General features: G+C 50.5%; 1 protein-coding gene across 2 annotated transcripts in view; it reads right to left on the bottom strand.

Moving 5' to 3' along the window:
* LOC119964316 (collagen alpha-1(XXIV) chain-like) overlaps positions 1 to 25,943 on the bottom strand; it is a 341,532-nt gene that overhangs the window by 20,857 nt on the left and 294,732 nt on the right. For both annotated transcript variants that reach the window (XM_038793605.1, XM_038793606.1), the window contains 7 exons: positions 25,081 to 25,188; positions 19,712 to 19,819; positions 18,587 to 18,697; positions 14,662 to 14,715; positions 13,159 to 13,221; positions 9,163 to 9,216; positions 7,052 to 7,087 (listed from right to left, as the gene is read on the bottom strand). In XM_038793605.1, coding sequence (XP_038649533.1) covers positions 7,052 to 7,087; positions 9,163 to 9,216; positions 13,159 to 13,221; positions 14,662 to 14,715; positions 18,587 to 18,697; positions 19,712 to 19,819; positions 25,081 to 25,188 — 534 coding nt within the window. The remainder of the gene's footprint in view (positions 1 to 7,051; positions 7,088 to 9,162; positions 9,217 to 13,158; positions 13,222 to 14,661; positions 14,716 to 18,586; positions 18,698 to 19,711; positions 19,820 to 25,080; positions 25,189 to 25,943) is intronic.

Here is a 25,943-nt window from a genome sequence, read left to right as displayed (position 1 = left end):
CTCACTGTCCTGTCCCCATTGCACGAGAGCTTTTCGTGCTGAGGTAGGTCTCGTCAACCACCTTTGTACCTCCCACAGCCCAATGCCTGGATGACAAATGAAGATGGTGTTCTTCCATACTGAAGGATGAAGGGCGGGACTCTCAGGGTAATGACACTTCTCTCAAATTCCCTGTTGGATTTCTTGGTGGTGACCTTCTGCTGACCCCTATTCAGTTAGCAAACATTTTATTCAGCTGTCGATGAAGGAATTTGCATTCAGCTGCCTTCATTGGATGGGGATGGTGAAAATGTATATCGCCCGTCTCAATGTTGACTCTTGCAGGAATCCTGCCCTGACAAGAACACCTGTCACGGTACACTGAATTATTTGCATATTGAATATTTGGGGCCTCACGGTAGCATGGTGGTTAGCATCAATGCTTCACAGCTCCAGGGTCCCAGGTTCGATTCCCGGCTGGGTCACTGTCTGTGTGGAGTCTGCACGTCCTCCCCGTGTGTGCGTGGGTTTCCTCCGGGTGCTCCGGTTTCCTCCCACAGTCCAAAGATGTGTGGGTTAGGTGGATTGGCCATGCTAAATTGCCCATAGTGTAAGGTTAATGGGGGGATTTTTGGGTTACGAGTATACGGGTTACGTGGGTTTAAGTAGGGTGATCATTGCTCGGCACAACATCGAGGGCCGAAGGGCCTGTTCTGTGCTGTACTGTTCTATGTTCTATGTTCTATGTTCTATGAAGTTAAGGAAAGATTTGAATATAAGACTTAGACGCACAAAGAATGTTGTTCCTGTCACAATGTCTTCAGGGTTTCAAATGAAATCCAGCTTGCCCTTTTCAGGAAAGAACCCGTTCACATGGCACCTGAATGGTTTGAAGCCTTTTACAACAACAACTTGCATTTCTATCGCACCCTTTGAATAAAGAACAATACAGCACTGGAACAGGCCCTTCAGCCCTCCAAGCCTGTACCAGTCAGGATACCAACCTTGGCTAAAACCCTCAGCACTTCCTTGTGCCGTATCCCTCTATACCCATCCTATCCATCTGTTTGTCAAGATGCCTTTTGAACGCCGTTAATGTATCTGTTTCCACAGCCTCCCCTGGCAACACGTTCCAGGCACTCACCACCCACTGTGTAAAAAACCTGCCTCGCACATCTCCTCTACACTTTGCCCCACCGACCTTAAACCTATGCCCCCTGGTGACTGACCCCTCCACCCTGGGAAAGGATGCCTGTCCATCCACTCTATCCATGCCCCTCATAATCTTGTAGACGTCTATCAGGTCAGCCCTCATCCTCTGTCATTCTAATGAAAACAGTCCGAGTCTATTCAGCTTCTCCGCATAGCTAACACCCTCCAGACCAGGCAACATCCTGGTAAACCTCCTCTGTACCCTCTCCAAAGCCTCCACATCCTTCTGGTAGTGTGGCGAACAGAATTGTACGCACTTTTCCAAATGCGGCCTTACCAACTGCAGCATGACTTGCCAGGTTTTATACTCGATGCCCCGTCCAATGAAGGCAAGCATTCCATATACTTTCTTGACTACCTTGTCCACTTGAAGTGAAAATGAAAATCGCTTATTGTCACGAGTAGGCTTCAATGAAGTTACTGTGAAAAGCCCCTAGTCGCCACATTCCGGCACCTGTCCGGGGAGGCTGGTACGGGAATTGAACCGTGCTGCTGGCCTGCTTTAAAAGCCAGCGATTTAGCTGAGTGAGCTAAACCAGCCCCATGAAGTTACTGTGAAAAGCCCCTAGTCGCCACATTCCGGCGCCTGTCCGGGGAGGCTGGTACGGGAATCGAACCGTGTTGCCGGTCTGCTTGGTCTGCTTTAAAAGCCAGCGATTTAGCTGAGTGAGCTAAACCAGCCCCTTGTGTTGCCACTTTCAAAGACCTGTGGATCTGCACGCCCAGATCTCTCTGACTTTCTATATTCCTAAATGTTTTGCCATTTACGGTATATTTCCTCACTATGTTAGACCTACAAAAAATATGTCATTAAACATTCCAAGGTGCTTCACAGGAAGGTTTATCAAGCAGATTCTGACACGGAGCCATTCAAAAAGTTTCTTAAAAAAGGAAAGAGAGGCAGGGAAGTTTAGGGAGGAAATCCCACAATTTGGAGACTGGGCAGCTGAAGACACAGCTGTCAATGGTGGAGCGATCGGGGCTGCGCAGGAGGCCAGAATTAAAGGGTGCAGAGACCTCGAGGGCTGTAGGAGCTGGAGGAGATGATAAAGATGGCGAGGTAAGGCCATGGGGAGATTTGAAGACATGGCTGATGATTTTTACGTTGGAATGTGACTGCAGGACCTTCTGTAACAGCAGGACTGAGAAGCTCTCAAATTGCAACAATCACTTTCCTGGGAGAGGAGGACTGAGGAAGAAAGTAACTCCTTCCCTTTCCGCACATCCCGGCAAGGGCAGGAAACCTTGGGCCAGAGTTGTAGGTGCAGCGAATCCTGGCCCAGTTCCTTTCCCATCATGCCTGGGACCGGAGTACTCTGCAGACACAGAAAAGTGGGAAATCTATCCTTTAATCAGAATGAAGATCATTTGTTTGGGGTTTTCTCAGAAAAAGGGACAATATACTCAGTATTCAAAACCCCAGTAAAAACTTCACTATACCGGAAATTTAAATGGAATTAGTTTTATCCATCACCAAATATGACCCTGACGTGCACCGTAACTTATTACCCAATTATTTTTTCCAATTAAGGGGCAATTTAGCGTGGCCAATCCACCTACTCTGCACATTTTTTGGGTTGTGGGGGCGAAACCCACGCAGACACGGGGAGAATGTGCAAACTCCACACGGACAGTGACCCAGAGTCGGGATTCGAATCTGGGTCCTCAGCGCCGTGAGGCGGTTGTGCTAACCACTAGGCCACCGTGCTGCCCTCCACCGTAACTTATAAGGTATAACTCCCCTCCCCCGCTACGATGGTGACACCCCTGTAGCACAGTGGTTAGCAATGTTGCCTCACAGCGGCAGGGACCCGGGTTGATTCCCGGCTTGGGTCACTATCTGTGCGGAGTCTGCACGTTCTCCCCGTGTCTGCGTGGGTTTCCTCCGGGTGCTCCGGTTTCCTCCCACAAGTCCCGACAGACGTGCTTGTAGGGTGAATTGGACATTCTGAATTCTCCTTCTGTGTACCTGAACAGGCGCCAGAGTGTGGCGACTAGGGGCTTTTCACAATGTATTAAATTTTCACATTGTTTCAAAAATTAAGCAATGAGCAATGCCCCAGGAGGATAAGAACACTCCATTTTTTAGCTGTTCAGCCTGTTTAAAGGACAGTCTGTTGGTGGGTTGATCGGGGTCGGAATTCTCCGGCCACTTGAATTCTCTGTTCCTGCCGGCTGCGCACCGCACCCGCGGGTATTCCGGGCCGGTGTGGGGCGGCATCAATGGGAGATCCCATGGACAAATGGTGGGAAGATAGAATCCCGCTAGCAGTCAGCGAATGGCGCGGCGCCGAGAAAAACATGGCTGGGGTATCGGAAAATCCTGGCCTGGTGGGCAGTACCTGTCACATGGGGGGAGGGGGGGGGGTGACACATGGAATGTGCGGTCGTCAGGAGTGTTTGACACACATGTTACCGCCAATGGTTCAGCACAGTAGCACATGTGATTAGCACTGTGACTTCACAGCTCCAGGGTCCCAGGTTCGATTCCCGGTTTGGGCCACTGTCTGTGCGGAGTTTGCACGTTCTCCCACGTTCTCTCCTGCGTGGGTTTCCTCCGGGTGCTCCGGTTTCCTCCCACAGTCCCAAAGGCGTGCAGGTTAGGTGGATTGGCCATGATCAATTGCCCTTAGTGTCCAAAAAGGTTAGGAGGGGTTATTGGGTTACGAGGATAGGATGGAAGTGAGGTTGGAGTGGGGGGGGGGGGGGGGGGGGGGGTGCATGAAGTATCAAAAAAGTGCAATTGAAGGGGAGCCAAATAACAAAGATACCCTGGCTGGGCGGGAGAGGGAGACTCCACGAGAAAAGGAATGTAATTGGTGGAACGGATGAGATTGTCAAGAGCAGGATTGGCAAGGCTAGAAAGGAGGGGATTCCCTGGGAAAGAGGGGATGCCCTGGGAAGGAGGGGATGCCCTGGGAAAGAGGGGATGCCCTGGGAAGGAGGGGATTCCCTGGGAAGGAGGGGATTCCCTGGGAACGAGGGACGCCCTGGGAAGGAGGGGACGCCCTGGGAAGGAGGGGATGCCCTGGGAAGGAGGGGATTCCCTGGGAAGGAGGGGATGCCCTGGGAAGGAGGGGATTCCCTGGGAAGGAGGGGACGCCCTGGGAAGGAGGGGATGCCCTGGGAAGGAGGGGATGCCCTGGGAAGGAGGGGACGCCCTGGGAAGGAGGGGATGCCCTGGGAAGGAGGGGACACCCTGGGAAGGAGGGGACGCCCTGGGAAGGAGGGGACACCCTGGGAAGGAGGGGACGCCCTGGGAAGGAGGGGACGCCCTGGGAAAGAGGGGAGGTCCTGGGAAAGAGGGGACACCCTGGGAAGGAGGGGATGCCCTGGGAAGGAGGGGATGCCCTGGGAAGGAGGGGACGCCCTGGGAAGGAGGGGATGCCCTGGGAAGGAGGGGATGCCCTGGGAAGGAGGGGATGCCCTGGGAAGGAGGGGATGCCCTGGGAAGGAAGGGACGCCCTGGGAAGGAGGGGACGCCCTGGGAAGGAGGAGACGCCCTGGGAAGGATCAGTTAACACTCGGGCATCTCATTTAACTCCAGCTTCTGCTCAGTCTGATGCAGAAATCAACAGTCCACAGGGCAGAATGGAAACTAAACACTCCCCGTAGCTGACCTTTCCAAGCCCCCATCTGGTCTCTCGAACACGTCCAGCCAAACGTGCCCCTGCCAGACTTAAAGGACAACCAAAGGTTTGGCATAACTCTTTCGTTCGAAGAAAGAAGTTTGTTAACGTTTGTGTGATTCATGGCTGTATTTTTCACGCAGAGTTCATCTGCATTTTGTGAACAGGTCAAAATGTTTCATCCTGTAAGCATCAGGAGTGTTTGAAATACCCATCTGCTTCTTGTCCTGTTGTGTAACTATTGTTTATATCATCAGCATGAATACTGGCGAGCAGAGCTGCAGGAGCGTAATAAACCAGCAGAATCCTCCCTGCTTACTCTTCAAATACCAGGAGTCCCAGTACTCGTCGGAGAGGATACGCGCACTCACGGCGATGCTGGACGAGCACATGCGAGAGAAAGGAATACTCGGAGATGTCGATAGGGTGAGATGGTTAGGGGTTTGGAGGCTTGCGTGGAAACAGCAAAATTGTTGCAAAACCCATCTGGCTCACTCATGTCCTTAGTGCCCTTTAGGGAAGGAAATCTGCCATCCTTACCTGGTCAGGCCTACCTGGGACCACAGCAGACCCACTGCCCTCTGGAATGACCTGACAAGACACTCAGTTGTATTTAAGGTGGCTCATCACCCACTTTTCCAAGGGCAATTCGGAATGGGCAATATCTACTGGTCTTGCCAGTGATGCTCACGTCTTGTGAATGGATAATTTGTGGGACCTTGCCGTGAAACCGGAGAGTTACCTGAGCCTAAGGATGACAGTATGGAAATACGCCTTTCATCCCAATACTTTTGTTCCTAATGAGCCTCTTCCCACCTTATTTCACGTCATGGTCGATAGCTTTAAGTCCCTGTGGGTCACCATCACCAACAGTCTGTCCTGGTCCACTCACGTTGATGCAACAGTCAAGAAAGCCCAACAACGTCTCTACTTCCTACGGAAGCTAAAGAAATTTGGCATGTCTGCATCGAATCTCACAAACTTCTGCAGATTTGCCATAGAGAGCATCCTATCCGGCTGCATCACAGCCGGGTATGGCAACTGCTCGGTCCAAGGTCACAACAAACTGCAGAGTGTGGTGAACTCAGCCCAACGCATCACACAAACTGGCCACCCCCACATTGATTCTGTCTACACCTCCCGCTGCCTCAGGAAGGCAGACAGCATTGTCAGAGACCCCTCCCACCCAGGCTTTGCCCTCTTCCAGACCCTTCCAACAGGCAGAAGATGCAGAAATCTGAAGACCCGCACATCCAGACATAGGAATAGCGGGCGGGATTATCTGACCCCCCAGGGCCGGGTCAGAGAATCGCCCGGCCGGGCACGATTCACGCGATGCCGCCCCGACGCCGGTCTGCCGATTCTCCGGTGACCGGTTCGGCGATTCTCCGCGCGGGATGGGCCGAGTGGCCGCCGAGCTAGCCCGAGTCCCGCCGGCGCCGTTCACATGTGGTCTTACTAGGTGGGGGGGGGGGGGGGGGAGCTCCGCTGTGGCCTGGCCCGCGATCGAGGCCTATCATTCGGTGGGCCGGCTTCTCCTGGTGTGGCCTCTTTTACTCCGCGCCGGCTGCTGTAGCTCTCCGCAATGTTGCGTGGGGACCGGCGCGGAGAAGGAACCTAGCGCGCATGCGTTTACGACGGCATCAACACTTAGCCTCAGGACCAGAGAATCCCGCCCTGCTTCTTTCCCACAGCTACTAGACTCCTCAACGACTCTCCCTCGGACTATCTGTTCCCTGTAAGAACACTATTCACGATGCCCTATGCTGCTCTTGCTCATGTATTTGCTTTGTTTGGCCCCTTGTTCTGCACTGTAACCAATCACTGTTGGTCAGTGTACTCTGTCGATTACTCTTTTGTCTACTATGTACGTACTGTGTACGTTCCCTTGGCTGCAGAAAATACTTTTCACTGTAATTCAATACATGGGACAATAAATCAAACAATAAATCAAAGTCACCTGATCAATATATTACAGAGAATTACATAAATCTTACGACATGGGGAATGGACATTCAGCCCATACAGTCCATGCTGCTGTTCATACTCTACACAATCTTCACACACCCTTCTTCAACTGTACCAGACACGCAGACTTATTTCTACATTGTTTACTTGTTGACGCGACAAACATCAACACCATTCTTAATAAGATTTCTACATTTCTGTCAGTATGTTGCTGAACGGAATATGGCAGTATAATAAACCAACTGTTTACTCAATGGCCTCACCATGGCGCCTCTGGTTCCTTTTACTCCTCTTGGACCCTGCGAAGGAAAAGAAAAATAATACACATCAGTTGCTAAACAGGCTCGAGAGGCTGAATTTCCGTCTCTTGCTCCTCGTTCTTCTGTTCTAAGAAATAATTATTCTGCCTAATTCCACCTCTTGGGCTGGAGCCCTGTGGGTAACAGTATCTCAAGCACAAATCTGGTGTTCTTGATTAATAAGGGGATCAGGGGTTATGGGGAAAAGGCAGGAAAATGGGGATGAGAGGTGTAATGACCTCCAATTAGCATTATTGGTTGGCCAATTGGAGTATGAGCTCCCTCAATGATAGCTCATTGAGGGGGCCCATATAAGCACCTGTGTAGGCTTTGTGAGCCAGGCTTAAGTTGACTGGAATGCTAACAGCACTGTTTGGAGCTGCTCTTGTATCTAGTTATTGGAAATAAATATTGGTGTGGTGACGGGATTCCTGCCTCCTGTAGATTACTACAAGAAACATATCAGCCATGATCGAATGGAGGAGCAGTTGGATGGGCCAAATGGCCTAATCCTGTTCTTATATCTTATGGTCTATTATGTAAGCAGGCTTGATACTCTTAGATGCTTGCCCTTTGGGTGCTCAGTATAGTTAAATGATACAGAGAATGCCATTCCGTCCATCATGTCTGTACTGGCTCTTTGGAAGAACAATCCAAACAATCCACACCTTCTGTTCTTTCCCTGCTAATTTTTTCTCTGCAAGTTATTATTGAATCTGCTTCCACCGCCCTTTCAGGCAGCACCTTCCAGATCACAACAACTCGCTGGGTAAAAAACATTCTCCTCACCTCCCCCTCTGCTTCTTTTACCCATTCTCTTCAATCTGTGTCCCTCTCGTTACCCTCCCTCCCGCAACTGGAAACACTGGGTGAAATTCTCCGATTCGCAATGCCGCAAACGCGAATCGCAATCGGGCGGAGAATCGGGTCTCCAGCCAAAATCGAGGTCTGCGCCCATGCCGTCCGGTCCCTCGCTGATGGCGATAACGAGCTTTGCGCTCTACGCAAGAAGCGGCGTGCATAACCTGCATAACCATAGCACCATAGAATTCCTACAGTGCAGAAGACCATTCGTCCCATCGAGTTTGCATCGACCCTATCCCCATAGGACCCCACCTAACTTGCACATCTCTGGACTGTGGGAGGAAACTGGAGGACACGGTGCAGACTCCACACAGACAGTGACCCAAGCCGGGAATCGAACCCGGGTCCCTGTCGCTGTGAGGCAGCAGGGCGAACACGCTGAGCCACTGCGCCGCCCTGGCATTGAAATACCAGGCTCTTTGCAGTACTGATTAGAATGCCCGCTGGGCCGGGAATTGCTCAGAATTCACAGCAACAGAGTGCTGGTAATAATAATAATCTTTATTGTCACAAGGAGGCTTACATTAACACTGCATTGAAGTTACTGTGAAAAAACCCTAATCGCCACATTCCGGCGCCTATTCGAGGGAGAATTCAGAATGTTCAATTCACCTAACAGCACGTCTTTCGGGACTTGTGGGAGGAAACCGGAGCACCCGGAGGAAACCCATACAGGAACGGGGAGAACGTGCAGACTCTGCACAGACAGTGACCCAAGCCGGGAATCGAACCTGGGACCCTGGCACTGTGAAGCAACAGTGCCAAGCACTGGAGAATTTGGCCCACGTTCTCTTTGTTTGCTCAATCAAATTCCCGCATGATTCTGAGCACCTTTATTTAATCGCTTTTCTAACCTTCTCTGTTCTGAAGAGAAAAATCTCAGCTGCACAGAGCGGTCGTCTAAACAGGCGGTGCAGCATCTCTCATTCCTTTGTCAATGACCTGACATTATAGTCAGCAGCGAGAAGAGACACACGTTAAAAGTAGTGAAAGGAAAATATTTCAAACCGACATCAGCAACGTTTTTAACACCGAGATCAATCGTGAAATGACAGGAACTCCAGAGTGGAGTTTTTGGGGGATAAATTCTTGGGATCATTTAAAATAATGGGATGCTTTAGTTACATCGAATGCTGTTGATATTGGCCTGGCAAGGATAATAAGTAGATTATCAGATGTTATGAACCGTTAATTACGTGGAAAGTACTTACAGGATTCCCGGCTGGCCCAATAATTCCAGTGGGTCCAAATGGTCCAGCATCCCCCTTTGCACAAAAACATCAAGAGCATTAGAATTGATAAAGCAGCAGAGAAAGCACCTCGCAGTATTTCCAGTTTTCATGCAGCACTCGACTTATTTTCCCTTTGATAGGCTGTGACCTGACAAGGGAATCCTTGGATGCTGACTGTCCAATTTGAAGCAGCATTGACCATGGTTCAGTCAGACTGATTTCCCCCCTCTCTGTCCCCCATTCAGAAAGTCGCTGACTCCTCTTTCCTTTCCGCTCGGCAATGCATCATAGAACATAGAACATAGAACAGTACAGCACAGAACAGGCCCTTCGGCCCTCGATGTTGTGCCGAGCAATGATCACCCTACTCAAGTCAAAGTATCCACCCTATACCAACAACCCCCCCCCCCCCCCCCCCCATTAACCTTAACCGTATTTTTTTTTAGGACACTAAGGGCAATTTAGCATAGCCAATCCACCTAACCCGCACATCTTTGGACTGTGGGAGGAAACCGGAGCACCCGGAGGAAACCCACGCATCACTAGGCAAGCGGCTAGTTCCAGGGTGGCTACCAATCCCGGAATCAGTCAGCAGGTGGGGTTGGAAGACACTGGGGCTTTCCTAACAGATAGGAGTATCCGTGGACTCTATGGCCCCTCCAGCCTGCTCCCCCACTCAACATGACCATGTGACCCTGCCGCCGGTGGGTTGCAGGTGAAATAAAGCAGGTGGCAAGCCCACTGACTTCCTGACCACACCTGACCGTCCCCTATATTATGGGGGTGTCTGCAGTGGCTAAGGGGTCCGGCAGTCTGTCTGCTCTCAAGCCTTTTGAGGCAATTAAGTGTGTGGTATAAGAGTGCTTGGGACTGTGAGGCTTAATGTGACTGAGGAAACAGTACCGCCCGCATTGTGATGTGGAATGTCACATGAGGGCATTGGTGAGGCCACACTTGGAGTATTGTGGGCAGTTTTGGTGTCCTGATCTGAAGAAGGATGTTCTTGCTATGGAGGGAGTGCAGCGCAGGTTTACCAGGCTGATTCCTGGGATGGCGGAACTGACACAAGAGGAGAGACTAAATCGGTCAGGATTATATTCATAGACGTTTAGAAGAGTGAGAGGGGATCTCACAAAAACTTACAAAATTCTAAGATTACACAGGGTAGATTCAGAAAGAATGTTCCTGATTGTGGGGGAGTTCAGAACTAGGGGTCATAGATTGAGGATGAGGCATAAACCTTGAAGAACTGAGGTGAGGAGAAATCTCTTCACCCAGAGAGTGGTGAATCTGTGAAATTCACTCTCACAGAAAGTGGTTGAGGCCAGAACGTTGTGTAATTTTCAGTTAACGGCCATTTCTGGGTCTCTTTTATTCACTGCGAAAATTCTTTGATCTGCGGATGAAGATGGTTAGCCTGGTAGCTTTGGGCTGTGGGTAAGATGGTTAGCCTGGTAGCTTTGGGCTGTGGGGAAGGTGGTTAGCCTGGTAGCTTTGGGCTGTGGTGAAGGAGGTTAGCCTGGTAGCTTTGGGCTGTGGTGAAGGTGGTTAGCCTGGTAGCTTTGGGCTGTGGTGAAGGAGGTTAGCCTGGTAGCTTTGGGCTGTGGTGAAGGTGGTTAGCCTGGTAGCTTTGGGCTGTGGTGAAGATGGTTAGCCTGGTAGCTTTGGGCTGTGGTGAAGGTGGTTAGCCTGGTAGCTTTGGGCTGTGCTGAAAGTGGTTAGCCTGGTAGCTTTGGGCTGTGCTGAAAGTGGTTAGCCTGGTAGCTTTGGGCTGTGGTGAAGGTGGTTAGCCTGGTAGCTTTGGTTTGTGGTGAAGGTGGTTAGCCTGGTAGCTTTGGGCTGTGGGTAAGATGGTTAGCCTGGTAGCTTTGGGCTGTGGTGAAGGTGGTTAGCCTGGTAGCTTTGGGCTGTGGTGAAGGCGGTTAGCCTGGTAGCTTTGGGCTGTGGTGAAGGTGGTTAGCCTGGTAGCTTTGGGCTGTGGTGAAGGTGGTTAGCCTGGTAGCTTTGGGCTGTGGTGAAGGAGGTTAGCCTGGTAGCTTTGGGCTGTGGTGAAGATGGTTAGCCTGGTAGCTTTGGGCTGTGGTGAAGGAGGTTAGCCTGGTAGCTTTGGGCTGTGGTGAAGGTGGTTAGCCTGGTAGCTTTGGGCTGTGGTGAAGGTGGTTAGCCTGGTAGCTTTGGGCTGTGGTGAAGGGGGTTAGCCTGGTAGCTTTGGGCTGTGGTGAAGGTGGTTAGCCTGGTAGCTTTGGTTTGTGGTGAAGGTGGTTAGCCTGGTAGCTTTGGGCTGTGGGTAAGATGGTTAGCCTGGTAGCTTTGGGCTGTGGTGAAGGTGGTTAGCCTGGTAGCTTTGGGCTGTGGTGAAGGCGGTTAGCCTGGTAGCTTTGGGCTGTGGTGAAGATGGTTAGCCTGGTAGCTTTGGGCTGTGGTGAAGGAAGTTAGCCTGATAGCTTTGGGCTGTGGTGAAGGTGGTTAGCCTGGTAGCTTTGGGCTGTGGTGAAGGAAGTTAGCCTGATAGCTTTGGGCTGTGGTGAAGGTGGTTAGCCTGGTAGCTTTGGGCTGTGGTGAAGATGGTTCGCCTGGTAGCTTTGGGCTGTGCTGAAAGTGGTTAGCCTGGTAGCTTTGGGCTGTGCTGAAGGAGGTTAGCCTGGTAGCTTTGGGCTGTGGTGAAGGAGGTTAGCCTGGTAGCTTTGGGCTGTGGTGAAGGAGGTTAGCCTGGTAGCTTTGGGCTGTGGTGAAGGTGGTTAGCCTGGTAGCTTTGGGCTGTGGTGAAGGTGGTTAGCCTGGTAGCTTTGGGCTGTGGTGAAGGTGGTTAGCCTGGTAGCTTTGGGCTGTGGTGAACGTGGTTAGCCTGGTAGCTTTGGGCTATGGTGAAGATGGTTAGCCTGATAGCTTTGGGCTGTGGGTATGATGGTTAGCCCGGTAGCTTTGGGCTGTGGTGAAGGTGGTTAGCCTGGTAGCTTTGGGCTGTGGGTATGATGGTTAGCCCGGTAGCTTTGGGCTGTGGTGAAGGTGGTTAGCCTGGTAGCTTTGGGCTGTGGTGAAGGAGGTTAGCCCGGTAGCTTTGGGCTGTGGTGAAGGAGGTTAGCCTGGTAGCTTTGGGCTGTGGTGAAGGAGGTTAGCCTGGTAGCTTTGGGCTGTGGTGAAGGTGGTTAGCCTGGTAGCTTTGGGCTGTGGTGAAGGCGGTTAGCCTGGTAGCTTTGGGCTGTGGTGAAGATGGTTAGCCCGGTAGCTTTGGGCTGTGGTGAAGGAGGTTAGCCTGGTAGCTTTGGGCTGTGGTGAAGGTGGTTAGCCTGGTAGCTTTGGGCTGTGGTGAAGGTGGTTAGCCTGGTAGCTTTGGGCTGTGGTGAAGGAGGTTAGCCTGGTAGCTTTGGGCTGTGGTGAAGGAGGTTAGCCTGGTAGCTTTGGGCTGTGGTGAAGGTGGTTAGCCTGGTAGCTTTGGGCTGTGGGTAAGATGGTTAGCCTGGTAGCTTTGGGCTGTGGTGAAGGTGGTTAGCCTGGTAGCTTTGGGCTGTGGGTAAGATGGTTAGCCTGGTAGCTTTGGGCTGTGGGAAGGACGGAAGCTTCAAGAAAGGGGTTTCTGATTGTCTCTGTTTGCCAAGTTGAGCCTGGCACTGATGGCGCACTACTATCAACACCATGATTACTTTACCGTGATTACTTTACCATGATTACTTTACCGTGATTACTTTACCGTGATTACTTTACCACGGTTACTTTACCACGATTACTTTACCGTGATTACTTTACCATGATTACTTTACCGTGATTACTTTACCGTGATTACTTTACCACGGTTACTTTACCACGATTACTTTACCGTGATTACTTTACCATGATTACTTTACCGTGATTACTTTACCGTGATTACTTTACCACGATTACTTTACCGTGATTACTTTACCGTGATTACTTTACCACTGACCTAGTATAACAAAATCATTTTCAAACTTTAACAAAAATGATAAAATAGTTACTTACAAATGATCCAATAGGGCCTTTTGGACCCCGAATTCCTTTATAACCAACATCTCCAATTGGACCCTGCCAAAATATACAAAAAATCAACTGTTATTGGATACAGACTCCCTTCTCTTTTCAATGCTGAATATACGATCAGCTGCTGCATTGTAAGATACTCTGAAAACGAACATTACTAAAATAATTTGCACCATCTTGGATTTCCGATTTCCCAATTTTCGATCTCTTTGTCTTAACCGTGGCAAACGTGCTTTGTGTTGATGACAGGAAGAGGTGTTGTTTGCTGAATTGAAGGATTCTCCCAGTCCATAATCACACTCCGCTTTTCCCATGGAAAGGTCAGTCTATCCTTATGGTCACCACAACCCGGAGAGTATCAGAAAATCTCTCCAAATATTGTTGGGCCTTTCGCTTGGAGCAGCTGCCACCTGTGGGATGGGCAATGACCAGGGACCGTGTGGGAGGGAGCAGGGCGGTCATTGGTCGGACTTTACGTGACAGAATCTCATGGACACATCGAACCAGAGTTATCAACTCCAGGTGGCACTGTGAAGTTGTGCTTGTGTTCGATCACATGCGCCAACAACTCTGAATCAGGTGGTCATGGTTCAAGGACCACCCAGGAGTCTATTGGTTACATGGTAGAAAAAGCAGTGGGTCAATTGCAATTGCAATCAGGGGCAGCCGCGAACTGCTGTTCCCTTGATTTCCAATTTGATTTGATTCATTCTCAGAATGTTGGCATCAATGGCAAGACCAGCATTTACTGCCCATCCCTCACTGCCCATTTCAGAGGCAGGTAAGAGTTGATCATATTGCCATGTGTCTGGAGTCACATGTAGGCCAGACCAGATAGGATGGCAGATTTCCTTCCCTAAAATGGTTGTTCACAATAACCCAGTAACTAAACGGTCAGCATTACACAAATTGAATTTTATTGAAATAACTGAATTTAAATTCTCCAGTGCCATGGGTAGGAGCTGCCTGGCCATTAATGCCGAGCTCTGGATTCTCGCTCAGTGACATAATCTCTGCTCTATTGTTTGCCTTTACATGAGGTGTGCGAGTCAGCTCCACCCGTTAAGCATCTCCGCCAGTATATCTTTAACAATGAGAAGATGAGGGCATTAGGAGCTGCTTTCCAAATGTACTCGACTGTGGTCAGAAAAACAACGCCAGTGGGTCAGACCAGCTGCAGTTGTTCGACAGCGGATGTGAACATTTACGGCAAGAACGTTTCTGAGTGCTGACACAATGGGGTGGAGTCTCCGCCTCTCCAATCTCGTGATCCTGGATTCCCATTGTAGCCACCCCACGCTGCCGGCAAAACCCACAGGCGGGGGGCGGGGGGGGCGGGGGCGGGGGGGGCAGGCAGCGGGGGGGGGGGGGGGGGGGGGGGTGGGGGGGGGGTAACCTGCCGGCGGAAGGGGAGATTCCCTCCGGCCAATAAATCACCCCTATGTCCTCGAAAACGAAGTCACTTATTTGCTTTGATCTACATACTTTTGGGCCTTCGAAGCCTGGGAGTCCCATCAATCCCTGATCACCAGCCTCCCCCTGAAAGAAAATCAAACGCAGCCGTTAATTCAATTCAGAAATTTTAGATTTCCTCAGTGATGACTTCAACAAAGGTACACAGTTTGACCAAGTTTGTTTTGAACAAAGCCTTGACGTGCTGCTGTAGGCCGGACTCCCAGAGGACGCAGATTTAATGACGATTGGCAAAGGAACCAGAGGCGACATGAGGAAAATCTCTCTTGTGCAGTGAGCCGTGAGAACGTGCTGCCTGGTAGAGTGAGGAACAGGGAATCAATAGTAGCCTTCAAACGGGAACTGGATGAATATTTAAAGCAGATGAAATTGCAAGGATAAGCAGGAAGAGTGGAGCTTTGGGACGAACTTGATTGCTGTTTGAAAGAGTTGGCCCAGGCTTGATGGGCTGAATGGTCTGCTCTGTCCTGTACTTCCAGATGATCCCATATGTACTCACAGTCCTCCAGGATTGCCCTGCAGCCTCCAGAACCTGGAGATTAATGTCCAGGACGCTGCTATCAGTAAATCACAGGGGAAAACCATTGGGGCATTAAAAAAAAACACTTTCTTTTGGGTCAATTTTCTTTGAACAGATTTGGCTTATCGATGACAAAAATATCAAGGAAGAGGGAGAAAAAGCCCGAAGCGTGGAAAGGCCACTGTCTAAGGATCTCCTGCCACGCAAGGGATGCGGAGAAGGCTTTTGATTGGGTGGAGTGGGCTGTTGGAGGTGCTGGGTTGGTTCTGATTAGGTCAGGGTTTGTGGATTGGGTTTGGCTGTTGTACAGGGCACTGATGGCTAGTACTGGGACAAATAAGATGAGCTCGGGGTGCTTCGGGCTGAATTGGGAGACATAGAATTTACAGTGCAGAAGGAGGCCATTTGGCCCATCGAGTCTGCACCGGCCCTTGGAAAGAGCACCCTACCCAAGCTCACACCTCCAATCTATCCCCATAACCCAGTAACCCCACCCAACACTAAGGGCAATTTTAGACACTAAGGGCAATTTATCATGGCCAATCCACCTAACCTGCACATCTTTGGACTGTGGGAGGAAACCGGAGCACCCGGAGGAAACCCACGCACACACGGGGAGAACGTGCAGACTCCGCACAGACAGTGACCCAAGCCGGGAATCGAACCTGGGACCCTGGAGCTGTGAAGCAATTGTGCTAACCACTATGCTACCGTGCTGCCCACGGAGACGAGGCAGGGGTGCCCGCTCTCCCTGCTGCTTTTTGCCCTGGCGATAGAGCCGTTGGCAGCGGCACTTAGGGCGTCGAGGGGTTGGAGAGGGTTTGAGAGGAGTGGGGTCGAGCACAGAGTCTCGTTGTGTGGAGACGATTTTCTGTTATACATTTTGTACCCGGTAGGGAGCTTCGATAGGATCATGGAGATCCTGAGGGAATTTGGCTGTCTTTCAGGGTATAAAGTGAACATGGGGAAAAGCGAGGTGTTCCCGATTAATGCCAGGGGGCAGGAGAGGAGGCTGGGGGAGATGCTGTTCTGGGTGGTGGGGGCCCGTTTTCAGTATCTCAGGATTCAGGTGACGCGGAGCTGGACCCAGCAGCCTAAATTGAATCTGGTCCGATTGGTGGAGGGAATGAAGTCAGACATTAAGAGGTGGGAGGTGTTGCCGCTGTCACTGGCTGGGAACGTGCAGACAGTGAAAATGACGGTGCTGCCCAGGTTCCTGTTCCACAACCACCACATCTTTGTTCCCAAGTCCTTTTATAGGAAGGTGAATGGGATAATTTCAGGGTTTGTGTGGGTGGGGAAGACCCCGCCGGTGAGGAGAGTGTTTTTGGAGAGGGGGGGTGGTGGCGTTGCCGAGTTTGATGAATTATTATTGGGCGGTGAATATCGCAATGGTGAGGAAATGGGCAGTGGAGGAGGGATCGAGTTGGGGTTGGATGGAGGCTGTGTCGTGTAGGGGGATGAGTTTGAGGGCACTGTTGTAGGTGCCCCGCCTGATTTCCCTGGTCCGGTATTCCGTGAGCCCGGAGGTAGTCTCAGCATTGAGAGTTTGGGACCAGTGCCGGCTGGTTCAGGTTGGAGGGCAAGTCTCTGTGGGCGCTGATAGGCGATAATCACTGGTTTGTGCCGACGGGGCTGGGCGTGAGGTTCCGGGGGTGACGGCAGGTGGGGATAGAGTTCTTCAGGGATTTGTTTGTAGGGGACAGGTTTACAGGTGTGGACGAGCTGGAGGAAAGGTCTGAGTTGCCCAAAGGGGAATGGCTTCAGATTCCTGCAGGTTCGGGACTGTGAGGAGAGAGGTGCCATCATTCCCGGAGCTATCGCCTCCGGTGTTGCAGGATAAGCTGTTGTCCGAGGATGACGACATTGGCGAGGGGAGAGTGTCGGACATTTATGTAGAGTTGATGGAGAGGGAGGGCGCTCCGGTGGTGGAGATCAGGTGCAAATGGGAGGAGGAGTAGGGTGGGGAAGTGAGGGAGGGACATGGAAGGGGGCCCTGTGGAGGGTCAACGCGTCCTCGTTGTGTGCCAGGGTTAAGCCTCATCCAGTTTAAGGCAGTGCGCAGGGCCCACAAGACAGTGGTGAGGATAAGCTGGTTCTTTGCAGGGGTGGAGGCTAGTGTGGGCAGGGGTGGAGGCTAGTGTGGGCAGGGGTGGAGGCTAGTGTGGGCAGGGGGGTTGGGGGGGAGGGGAGGGGGGGAGGGAGGCGGCACATGAATCATGTTCACATTTTCTGGCTGTGTCATGTTAAATTCCCGCACTTGGCGAAGTCAAGTTCGCCTTATGGGGACTGCAGGAGGGGCTCACCCAGAGGCGGAAACTGTTTATCAAATTCTTCAAGGTGAATGAAGGTGTCAGAGAGGGAGCGGGGGTAGGAGTTTGTTTTCATTGTTTGGGGGGGGGGGGAACATAAGGGGGATAAATGAAGGGGGAGGGGAGAGTTGTGGGTTTGGTATCGGGGTTGTTGTGGGCCGGTGATCTTTGTTCCTGTGGAACATAGAACATAGAACAGTACAGCACAGAACAGGCCCTTCGGCCCTCAATGTTGTGCCGAGCCATGATCACCCTACTCAAACCCACGTATCCACCCTATACCCGTAACCCAACAACCCTCCCTTAATCTTACTTTTATTAGGACACTACGGGCAATTTAGCATGGCCAATCCACCTAACCCGCACATCTTTGGACTGTGGGAGGAAACCGGAGCACCCGGAGGAAACCCACGCACACACGGGGAGGACGTGCAGACTCCACGTGTTTGGGGTTTTCTGATATTTCTTTGTACAAACGCAAAATGCCTTTAATAAAAAGTATTTTTAAAAACTGTACCCCTGCCACTGTCCATGTTAACCTTACCACACCGCTAGAGCTGTATGCAACAGCATAGGTACAAATCCAGTGATGGCCTTGTGCAGTGCGGCACCTCCTGTGCTTTGCTGGAAGAAGCTGATCTGTATGGGACTTGATGCATTGTCAAACTTGAAAGGTGATTCGATCTATTTACTGATTTGATGAATAAAGCATATTTTGGGGTAAAAAACTATTTAATCATTTAGCCCCACAGGAAATCCATAATCAATCTTGTTTTATTGTAAATTGGTGCTTTGATTCTATATATAGCTATTGCATTGATGGGAAAACTCTTCAGGATGTCCATGGCTGTGGGAGGCGCTATATAAATCTATCTTTCTTGTGGTTACTGATATGGAGCAGGAAGTCTGAGTGTTTGGGATGGATCAGAGATGTAGGAGTCAGTAGTATCTCTTCTGGAGCTATAGTAGACACAACACAGGCTATGAATTGGACATGGAACCTCCCACACCGCATGGTTCAGTCTTGCTGTCTATTGGGGCAGGGCTGGAGGTGCTGGCCACAAATCCGCTTCGTGAACATTGTAAACTTTTGGGTAATACCTACCCTTAGTCCATTCGCACCAGATTCCCCAGTGGCTCCTTGGTCACCCTGTACTCCAGTGTGACCTCTTTGTTTCCCTTGCTGTCCGGGTTGACCTGGTAAACCTTTCTCCCCCTGTCAAGATATGAATAGTATGAAATAACAAGGTACAGAGAAATTACAGGAAATATCAAGCCCGCTTCATCATTCAGTATGATCACAGCTGACCTCATCCCAGCCTCAACTCCACCTTCCAGACCGCTCCCCATAACCCTTCAACCCGCTGCTAATTAAAAACCGATCCATCGCCTCCTTAAATGGGTTTAGTGTTCCGGCGTCCACTGCACTCTGGGATAGAGAATGCCACAGGTTCACCACACTCTGAGTAAAGTAATTACTCCTCATTTCTGTTTTAAATCTAACACCTCTTTCATTCTCGAATGTGAAAAATGAAAATCGCTTAATGTCACGAGTAGGCTTCAATGAAGTTACTGTGAAAAGCCCCTAGTCGCCACATTCCGGCACCTGTCCGGGGAGGCTGGTACGGGAATCGAACCGTGCTGCTGGCCTGCTTGGTCTGCTTTCAAAGCCAGCGATTTAGCCCAGTGAGCTAAACCAGCCAACAAGGGGAAACATCCACTCGACATCTAACCCGTCAATCCCCTTTGGCACCAATCTCCGCTCATTTTTCTAAACTCCGGCGAGTATAGGCCCAAACTGCTCAATCTCTTTTCATGAGACAAGTCCCACACCCCTGGAATCAATCTAGTGAACCTTCTTGAAGGGCCTCGAATGAATTTACGCCCTTCCTCAAGTAAGGGGGCTAAAACTGTTCGTAGTACTCCAGACGTGGTCTCACCAATGTCCTATACATTTGTGACAGAACTTCCCTACTTTTATACTCTCTTACATTTCGATAATAAGTTGCCTATTTATTCCTCCGACCAAAATGGATGACCTCACAGTTATCCACGTTAAACTCCATCTGCCACATTTTGACCCACTCTCCTAAACTACCCATAACCATTATTAAATTTCTTATTTCCTCATTGCAACTTGCTTCCCCACCTATTTTAGTGTCGACTGCACCTTTGGCTACTGTACAGTGATAACATTGATAAAATGTTAACAATGCTGAGATTCAATCACCTTCGGTCCTCGTCTTCCACTGTCACCCACCACACCAACTTCTCCAGGAACGCCTTGTTGTCCAGGTTTACCAGGCAGGCCGAATAATCCAGGGTTGCCTTGGTCACCCTGCAGTAAGGACATCCGCTCATGAAACATTCATTTTGAACTCGGGAAGCGCTGATTGTCCGAAAGAACAGAGAAGAAGGCATTTCTGAAAAGGGGATATATCCGGGATAATAGTGGGAATGATCTGGATATGTCAGATGATATTTAGCCTTCCTCGCCAATCTCTCCCTCAACACTGCAAAAATCTAAACATCACGGAAAAATGATAAACAGTTTGCATTTCATCTTGGTTGTTGCCTTTTCCTATTGAAACAACAGGAGATTCTACCTGGACTGCCCCAGTGTCATCAACCAGAGCATCTACAATGCAGAAGGGGAATCATTAATGAAGAACTCATCCACAAAATCAAACGCAAATTACAACACAGAAATAATGGCCTGGAGTTGACATCGGCAGTGATGGTGGGTTTCAGAATCAGAGGCAAAAGAAGCAGAAAAAACAAAGAAGAATAATAATTGTTGTTATCAGCCTCCAATACTAGTTAACCTCTGAAGAAATGAGATTCCGCACATTTGCAGGGCTGGGGTTTACATGATTCGCGCTCAGCGAGATGGCCTAGATCAGAGAATTTACAGTGCAGAAGGAGGCCATTCGGCCCATCGAGTCTGCACCGGCTCCTGGAAAGAGCACCCTACCCAAGGTCAACACCTCCACCCTATCCCCATAACCCAGTAACCCCACCCAACACTAAGGGCAATTTTGGACACTAAGGGCAATTTATCATGGCCAATCCACCTAACTTGCACATCTTTGGACTGTGGGAGGAAACCGGAGCACCCGGAGGAAACCCACGCACACACGGAGAGGATGTGCAGACTCCACACAGACAGTGACCCAAGCCGGGAATCGGACCTGGGACCCTGGAGCTGTGAAGCGATTGTGCTAACCACTGTGCTACTGTGCTGCCCTAAATGGCAGGAGTTTTCACTTATTACGTCATTAACATTTTTTATTCCCCAAAGCATCGGCCCCTACAGTTTCTAGTGTCTTTGGTGGGAGCTGTCATAACATACACACAAGTATATGATGGTGCATAGACACACACTGACTGACACACTGAAAGACCAATCAACACACAGAACACAGCAGCCAATCACCAGACAGGGCACGGTCACTATAAAGCCAGAGGGCACTAGTTTTCCCGCTCATTCGGGATGCAGCCTCTGAGACAGACAGAGCCCGCAGTCAGTAGCACAAACATCCACCATGTGCTGGCAGTATAGGCTGGTCAGGTTAGCCATAGGTCAACCTAACATAGTGTTGACCCACAGTGCAAGTATGTTTAACAGCTCATAGTTAAATAAAATAGAGTTGTACTTCTACAAGTGTTGATAGCCTGTCTCTCTCACTGCTCTGGTAAACGCAGTCATCACAGACCCAGCATACCCAGCCGCCTCCCCGGGAAAGGTGCACCCTCGGGGCCGGGTCCTCTCCCCTTCCCTCGGAGACCGGGAGCGATGGGGAACACAGCCTTGTGGGGAAGTATCCAACTTCACGCCACTGTCTGTATTTTAATAGTGGGCTTTTCAGCAAGGTTCAGCACAAACTGAGGGGCAACACATCTGCACCAAATGCTCATACGCAAACTCCAGCAGTTACTGTACACAGGCAGCAGAGTGGCACAGTGGTTAGCACTGCTGCCTCACAGCGCCAGGCACCCGGGTTCAATTCCCCGCCTCAGTTGACTGCTTGTGTGGAGTTTGCACTTTCTCCCCCCGTGTCTGCGTGGGTTTCCTCCGGACGCTCCGGTTTCCTCCCACAGTCCAAAGATGTGCAGGTTAGGTGGATTGGTCGTGATAAAATTGGCTCTTAGTGTCCAGGGATGTGCGGGTTAGGTTACGGGGATAGGGTGGGGTGGATGTGGGGGGGGGGGGGGGGGGGGGGGGGTGGAGTGGACATGAGTACGGAGCTCTTTCGGAGGGTCGGTGCAGTCTCGATGGGCTGAATGGCCTCCTTCTGCACTGTAGGGATTCTATGAATTTACTCCATTATAACAGTGAAAGCTGCTTGTCTCATTGTACAATTGTCACTGAATACTGACCATTGATGTTACTAATCTAATCCATAAGTGTGCTTCAGTCCCTGTGGTACACATTAGTTGAGAAAGGCAATGTACAGGTGGGAACTGTGGGCTCCCTCTCCAGCGTCTCTGAGTTTGGGATTTCACACAAAAGGAAGCCAGAATTCCCACTACCATGTGCCGCACGCACCCCGCACCTGTAGGTGTCGGATTCAATTTTGCTGAGGGTATTTTATTGTGCTATACGATGCCCCAAACTCCTCTCTGCCACAGGGGGATTCTGTCTCAGAGGCAGGGGCACTGCAACACATTTAAGGGGGAGCTGGATAAACACATGAGGAAGAAAGGCATAGCAGGAGATGCTGATAAGGTGAGACGGAGAGGAGGGAGAGTCTGACATGCAGCAGAAACAGCAGCACAAGCTGGTCGCACAAACTGATTCAAAAACAGCTCCTTCCCCGCTGTTACCAGACTCCTAAACGACCCTCTCATGGACTGAACTGATCTCTCCACACATCTTCTCTACTGAGTAGTACTACACTCTCTGGGCAGGATTCTCCCAGCCCGGGGTCGGGCCGGAGAATCCCCGCAACCGGGCCACGTCGCCCCGACACCGGCACGCGATTCTCCGATTGGCGTCATTGGCGCCGGTGTGTCTGGCGCGCCGCCAGTCACGGGCCGCTGTACGCGACCGGGCCGCCGATTCTCCAGCCCAGATGGGCCGAGCGGCCACTTCAAAAAAGCAGAGTCCCGCCGGCGCCGCCCACACGTGCTCGCAGCCGGCGGGAACTCTGTGAGCAGGGTCGGGGGGGGGGGGGGGGGGGGGGGGCGGGGGGGGGGGGGGAAGGGGGCTCCGACCCCGGGGTATGCCTCCGATGGGGCCTAGCCCGCGTTTGGGGCCCACTGATCGGTGGGCCGGCCTCTCGCTCCCCGGGCTATTTTCTTACTCCCCCTGAGCTCCCACGCCATGTTCCGTCGGGGCCGGCACGTTGAGGGAGACCACTGTGCATACGCGGGTCCCGCGGCATACAGTTCACGCCGAGATGGGGGGCTGGAGCGGCGTGAATCGCTCCAGCGCCGTGCTGGGCCCCTGTTGGGGCCAGAATTGGTAGTCCCAGTGGCCCGTACGCGCCGTCGTGAAACGCAACAGCCTTTCCGACGGCGTGGACACTCTGCCACCGAATGGGAGAATCCCGCCCCGATGTCTGTGCCTATGTATTTACATTGTGTATTTATTGTATGTCTTATGTTTTTTCATGGATGGAATGATCTGCCTGGACTGTAATCCGAACAATACTTTTCACCGGACCTCAGTACACTTGACAATAAATCCAAAATGGGCAAAATTGGTCATTTTTGTGGTGTAAATGGTGTCGGCCAGACTTTTCCCGGGGAGGCGGCTGGGTATGACCGAGTCCGATAGCACCAGTCCGGAGGTTTCCTGGCTCACCAAGCCTGTCCTCGGAAAAAGTGCCCTGAACTGTAGAATGGCAGGATCTTCATTCCGGGGTGTTGTGAGTGCGACGTGGAGTTGTGTCTGCCAACCCTGATGCAAATCGGACGTGTCGAATACCAAGACGGGTTGTTTCAAATGCCCACCTTGATTCCCATTTGTTTCCATAAACATTCGGCCCTCTTATTGTGATGATGATAGCTTGTGTAAAGCAGTCAACATTTCGTAATGATATAACAGTAGCCTTTCGGGTGATGTCAACAAACAGTTATTATAATTGCAAACATATTTGTTTTGACTCACTCTGGCACAGGCAGCCTATTTTTTTTAAAGGGTTGGGGACTTAAACAACTTGACAGGCTGAGACATTTTTAAATTCTCACCCACACAGGCTTCAATGTTTAATGGGCTGGGGATTCAAATAAATTTGAAGCTTGACAGTTTTACGAACCTTATCCACCTTTCAACTTCCCTCCAGATTTATAGTGCTGAGTTCAAATCACCCTGCTGAACTTACATTTCCCACGTTTACGAGTCACTTTCTGCTGCCTTTTCCCTGCCGGTGAAAATGGGATCTGTTGTAAATGGGGGCGAGACTTCTGGATCTGAGTCTTATCTGTCATTTTGGAAAGGCCGAGGAGTCTCCAGGACTCCACAAATATCTGGGCCGAAATGCCCTTCATGTCAAAAAAAGTTAGTGAGAATTGAATCGCAATGTTAATGCCATCTGGATGTGAAAGAATGTTATACATTTGTAAACCAGCAGAGGTCATGAAACGAGTGAGATTTCGGCTGTGTTTTTGGAGAGTGTGAAGGATGCAGTGATTTGGTAATTTCTCCCAGGAGAAGTGGACAATAAATATAGGCGCAATCTTACCAAAAAATGGCAAAGTGTCGGCTCCGGTGAGAAAAATGGTGCATTTTGTCGGTGGGATTTTTCACAGAACTTTGAGCCTCTTAAAGAAAGTTTCTTTCCCCCACTCTTGGCGGCCTCTCGCTGATTCACTCACCCCAGGGAAACCTAATCACTGCCATCACTGGGGAGCTCCATTTAAACGCCTCCTGAGCACATTTCAAAATTAATGTGCTGCTGTACAAGACAAAGGGGTGTAGCACACGGATTGAGAACAGACTTTCTGCAGGCTGCCGTTTGATACGTTGCGGAGTTTTGTAATGTGTTGCATAGGTTTCTCTGTCAAAATGATGCTGAAGCTAGAACTGCTCTGTTAACAATGCACAAATCAGACAGCAGCGTCTGAGGAGCGGAGGATGCACAATTAAACTCAAATGCCCAGAAATTGGTTTCTGAGTTAATCTACTCCATCATTAGCTTCACAAAAGCAGCACAGGCAGCATCCTCGAATACCCAGAGGTCACTGAATCACAACATAAGCCGTGATTCTACCACAGGGAAAGGTGAGGAGGCATTCCCAAGCGTACTCCGGCCAGAACGACGATTGAACTCTACAATGTTGCCGTGATTTTGAACCACAGACTAGCCATCAAGCCAACTGAGCTCCCCAGGCACTACTCAGGATTGCTAAATATCCTTTTAATAACCTGGTGAGTTTTAACTACAGCCAGTCAATGCAGAGTATCAATCCTTCAGGTTTTAATTGCTGGTGCATACATGTGTTTAATCCGTGCTACGCATGACCTGGAAGTGCTTGATGTTGAGTTGGATGCCTGAACTGGGAAGTGTTCATTCCTCCACCTGAACATCTCTCATCATGTCCGGCACAAAACTCCAAAATTTACTGGGACATGAAACCCCGCAACATACTTACAGGCTGCCCAGGACGTCCAGGCGCTCCTGGTTTTCCGACATTCCCGGGCTTTCCTGTCAATCCTGGGTATCCTGCTGCTCCTCTTTGACCGGTTGGTCCAGTGAATCCCTGGAAAACAAGTCAGGAAGATGGCGTCGATGAATGTTTATAAACAAGGCCTGGGGCCTATGTCGCTTTGCTCTTGGGCTGTGGGCAGAGATTCCTCAGGGAGATACGGTAACAATTTCTGCTCGGGGCAAGGCGGACGTGTTTTACAACATCGCCTCTTGCCTGTCACAGAGTCAGAGACATTGGCGGTTCAGAACTAGGTGCTATGGCTACCTCGCATCCTGCCTCCAAGCTGAATCTTTTCCCTCAGCCCTGCTTCAGTTCGAATAATTCTTCCGCTGGAAGTGTGAGCTGGGAATGATTTTCTCACTTTCTTAATTTTCTTTTCTGTTTTCTGTCCCCTTGCGTCCCACCTTCATCTAATATGACAATAATCTTTAGTGTCACAAGTAGGCTTACATTAATACTGCAATGAAGTTACTGTGGAAATCCCCTAGTCGCCACATTCCGGTGCCTGTTCGGGTTCACGGAGGGAGAATTCAGAATTTCCAAACCACCTAACAAGCACGTCTTTCGGGACTTGTGGGAGGAAACCGGAGCACCCGGAGGAAACCCACGCAGACACGGGGAGAACGTGCAAACTCCGCACAGACAGTGACCCAAGCCGGGAATCGAACCTGGGACCCTGGTGCTGAGAAGCAATAGTGCTAACCACTGTGCTATCGTGTTGCCCTCTTCTGTTCATTATTACATGTTTTTAATCTTTTTATCAATGTGGACTTAATTGCTCAGCAATTACTTATTTAATTCATTCT

Source organism: Scyliorhinus canicula, chromosome 4, assembly GCF_902713615.1.
Source record: "Scyliorhinus canicula chromosome 4, sScyCan1.1, whole genome shotgun sequence".
In the NCBI taxonomy this organism is placed as follows: Eukaryota; Metazoa; Chordata; class Chondrichthyes; order Carcharhiniformes; family Scyliorhinidae; genus Scyliorhinus; species Scyliorhinus canicula.
The sequence above is the reverse complement of the archived record's forward strand: the minus strand, read 5'-3'. Positions and strand labels throughout refer to the sequence as shown.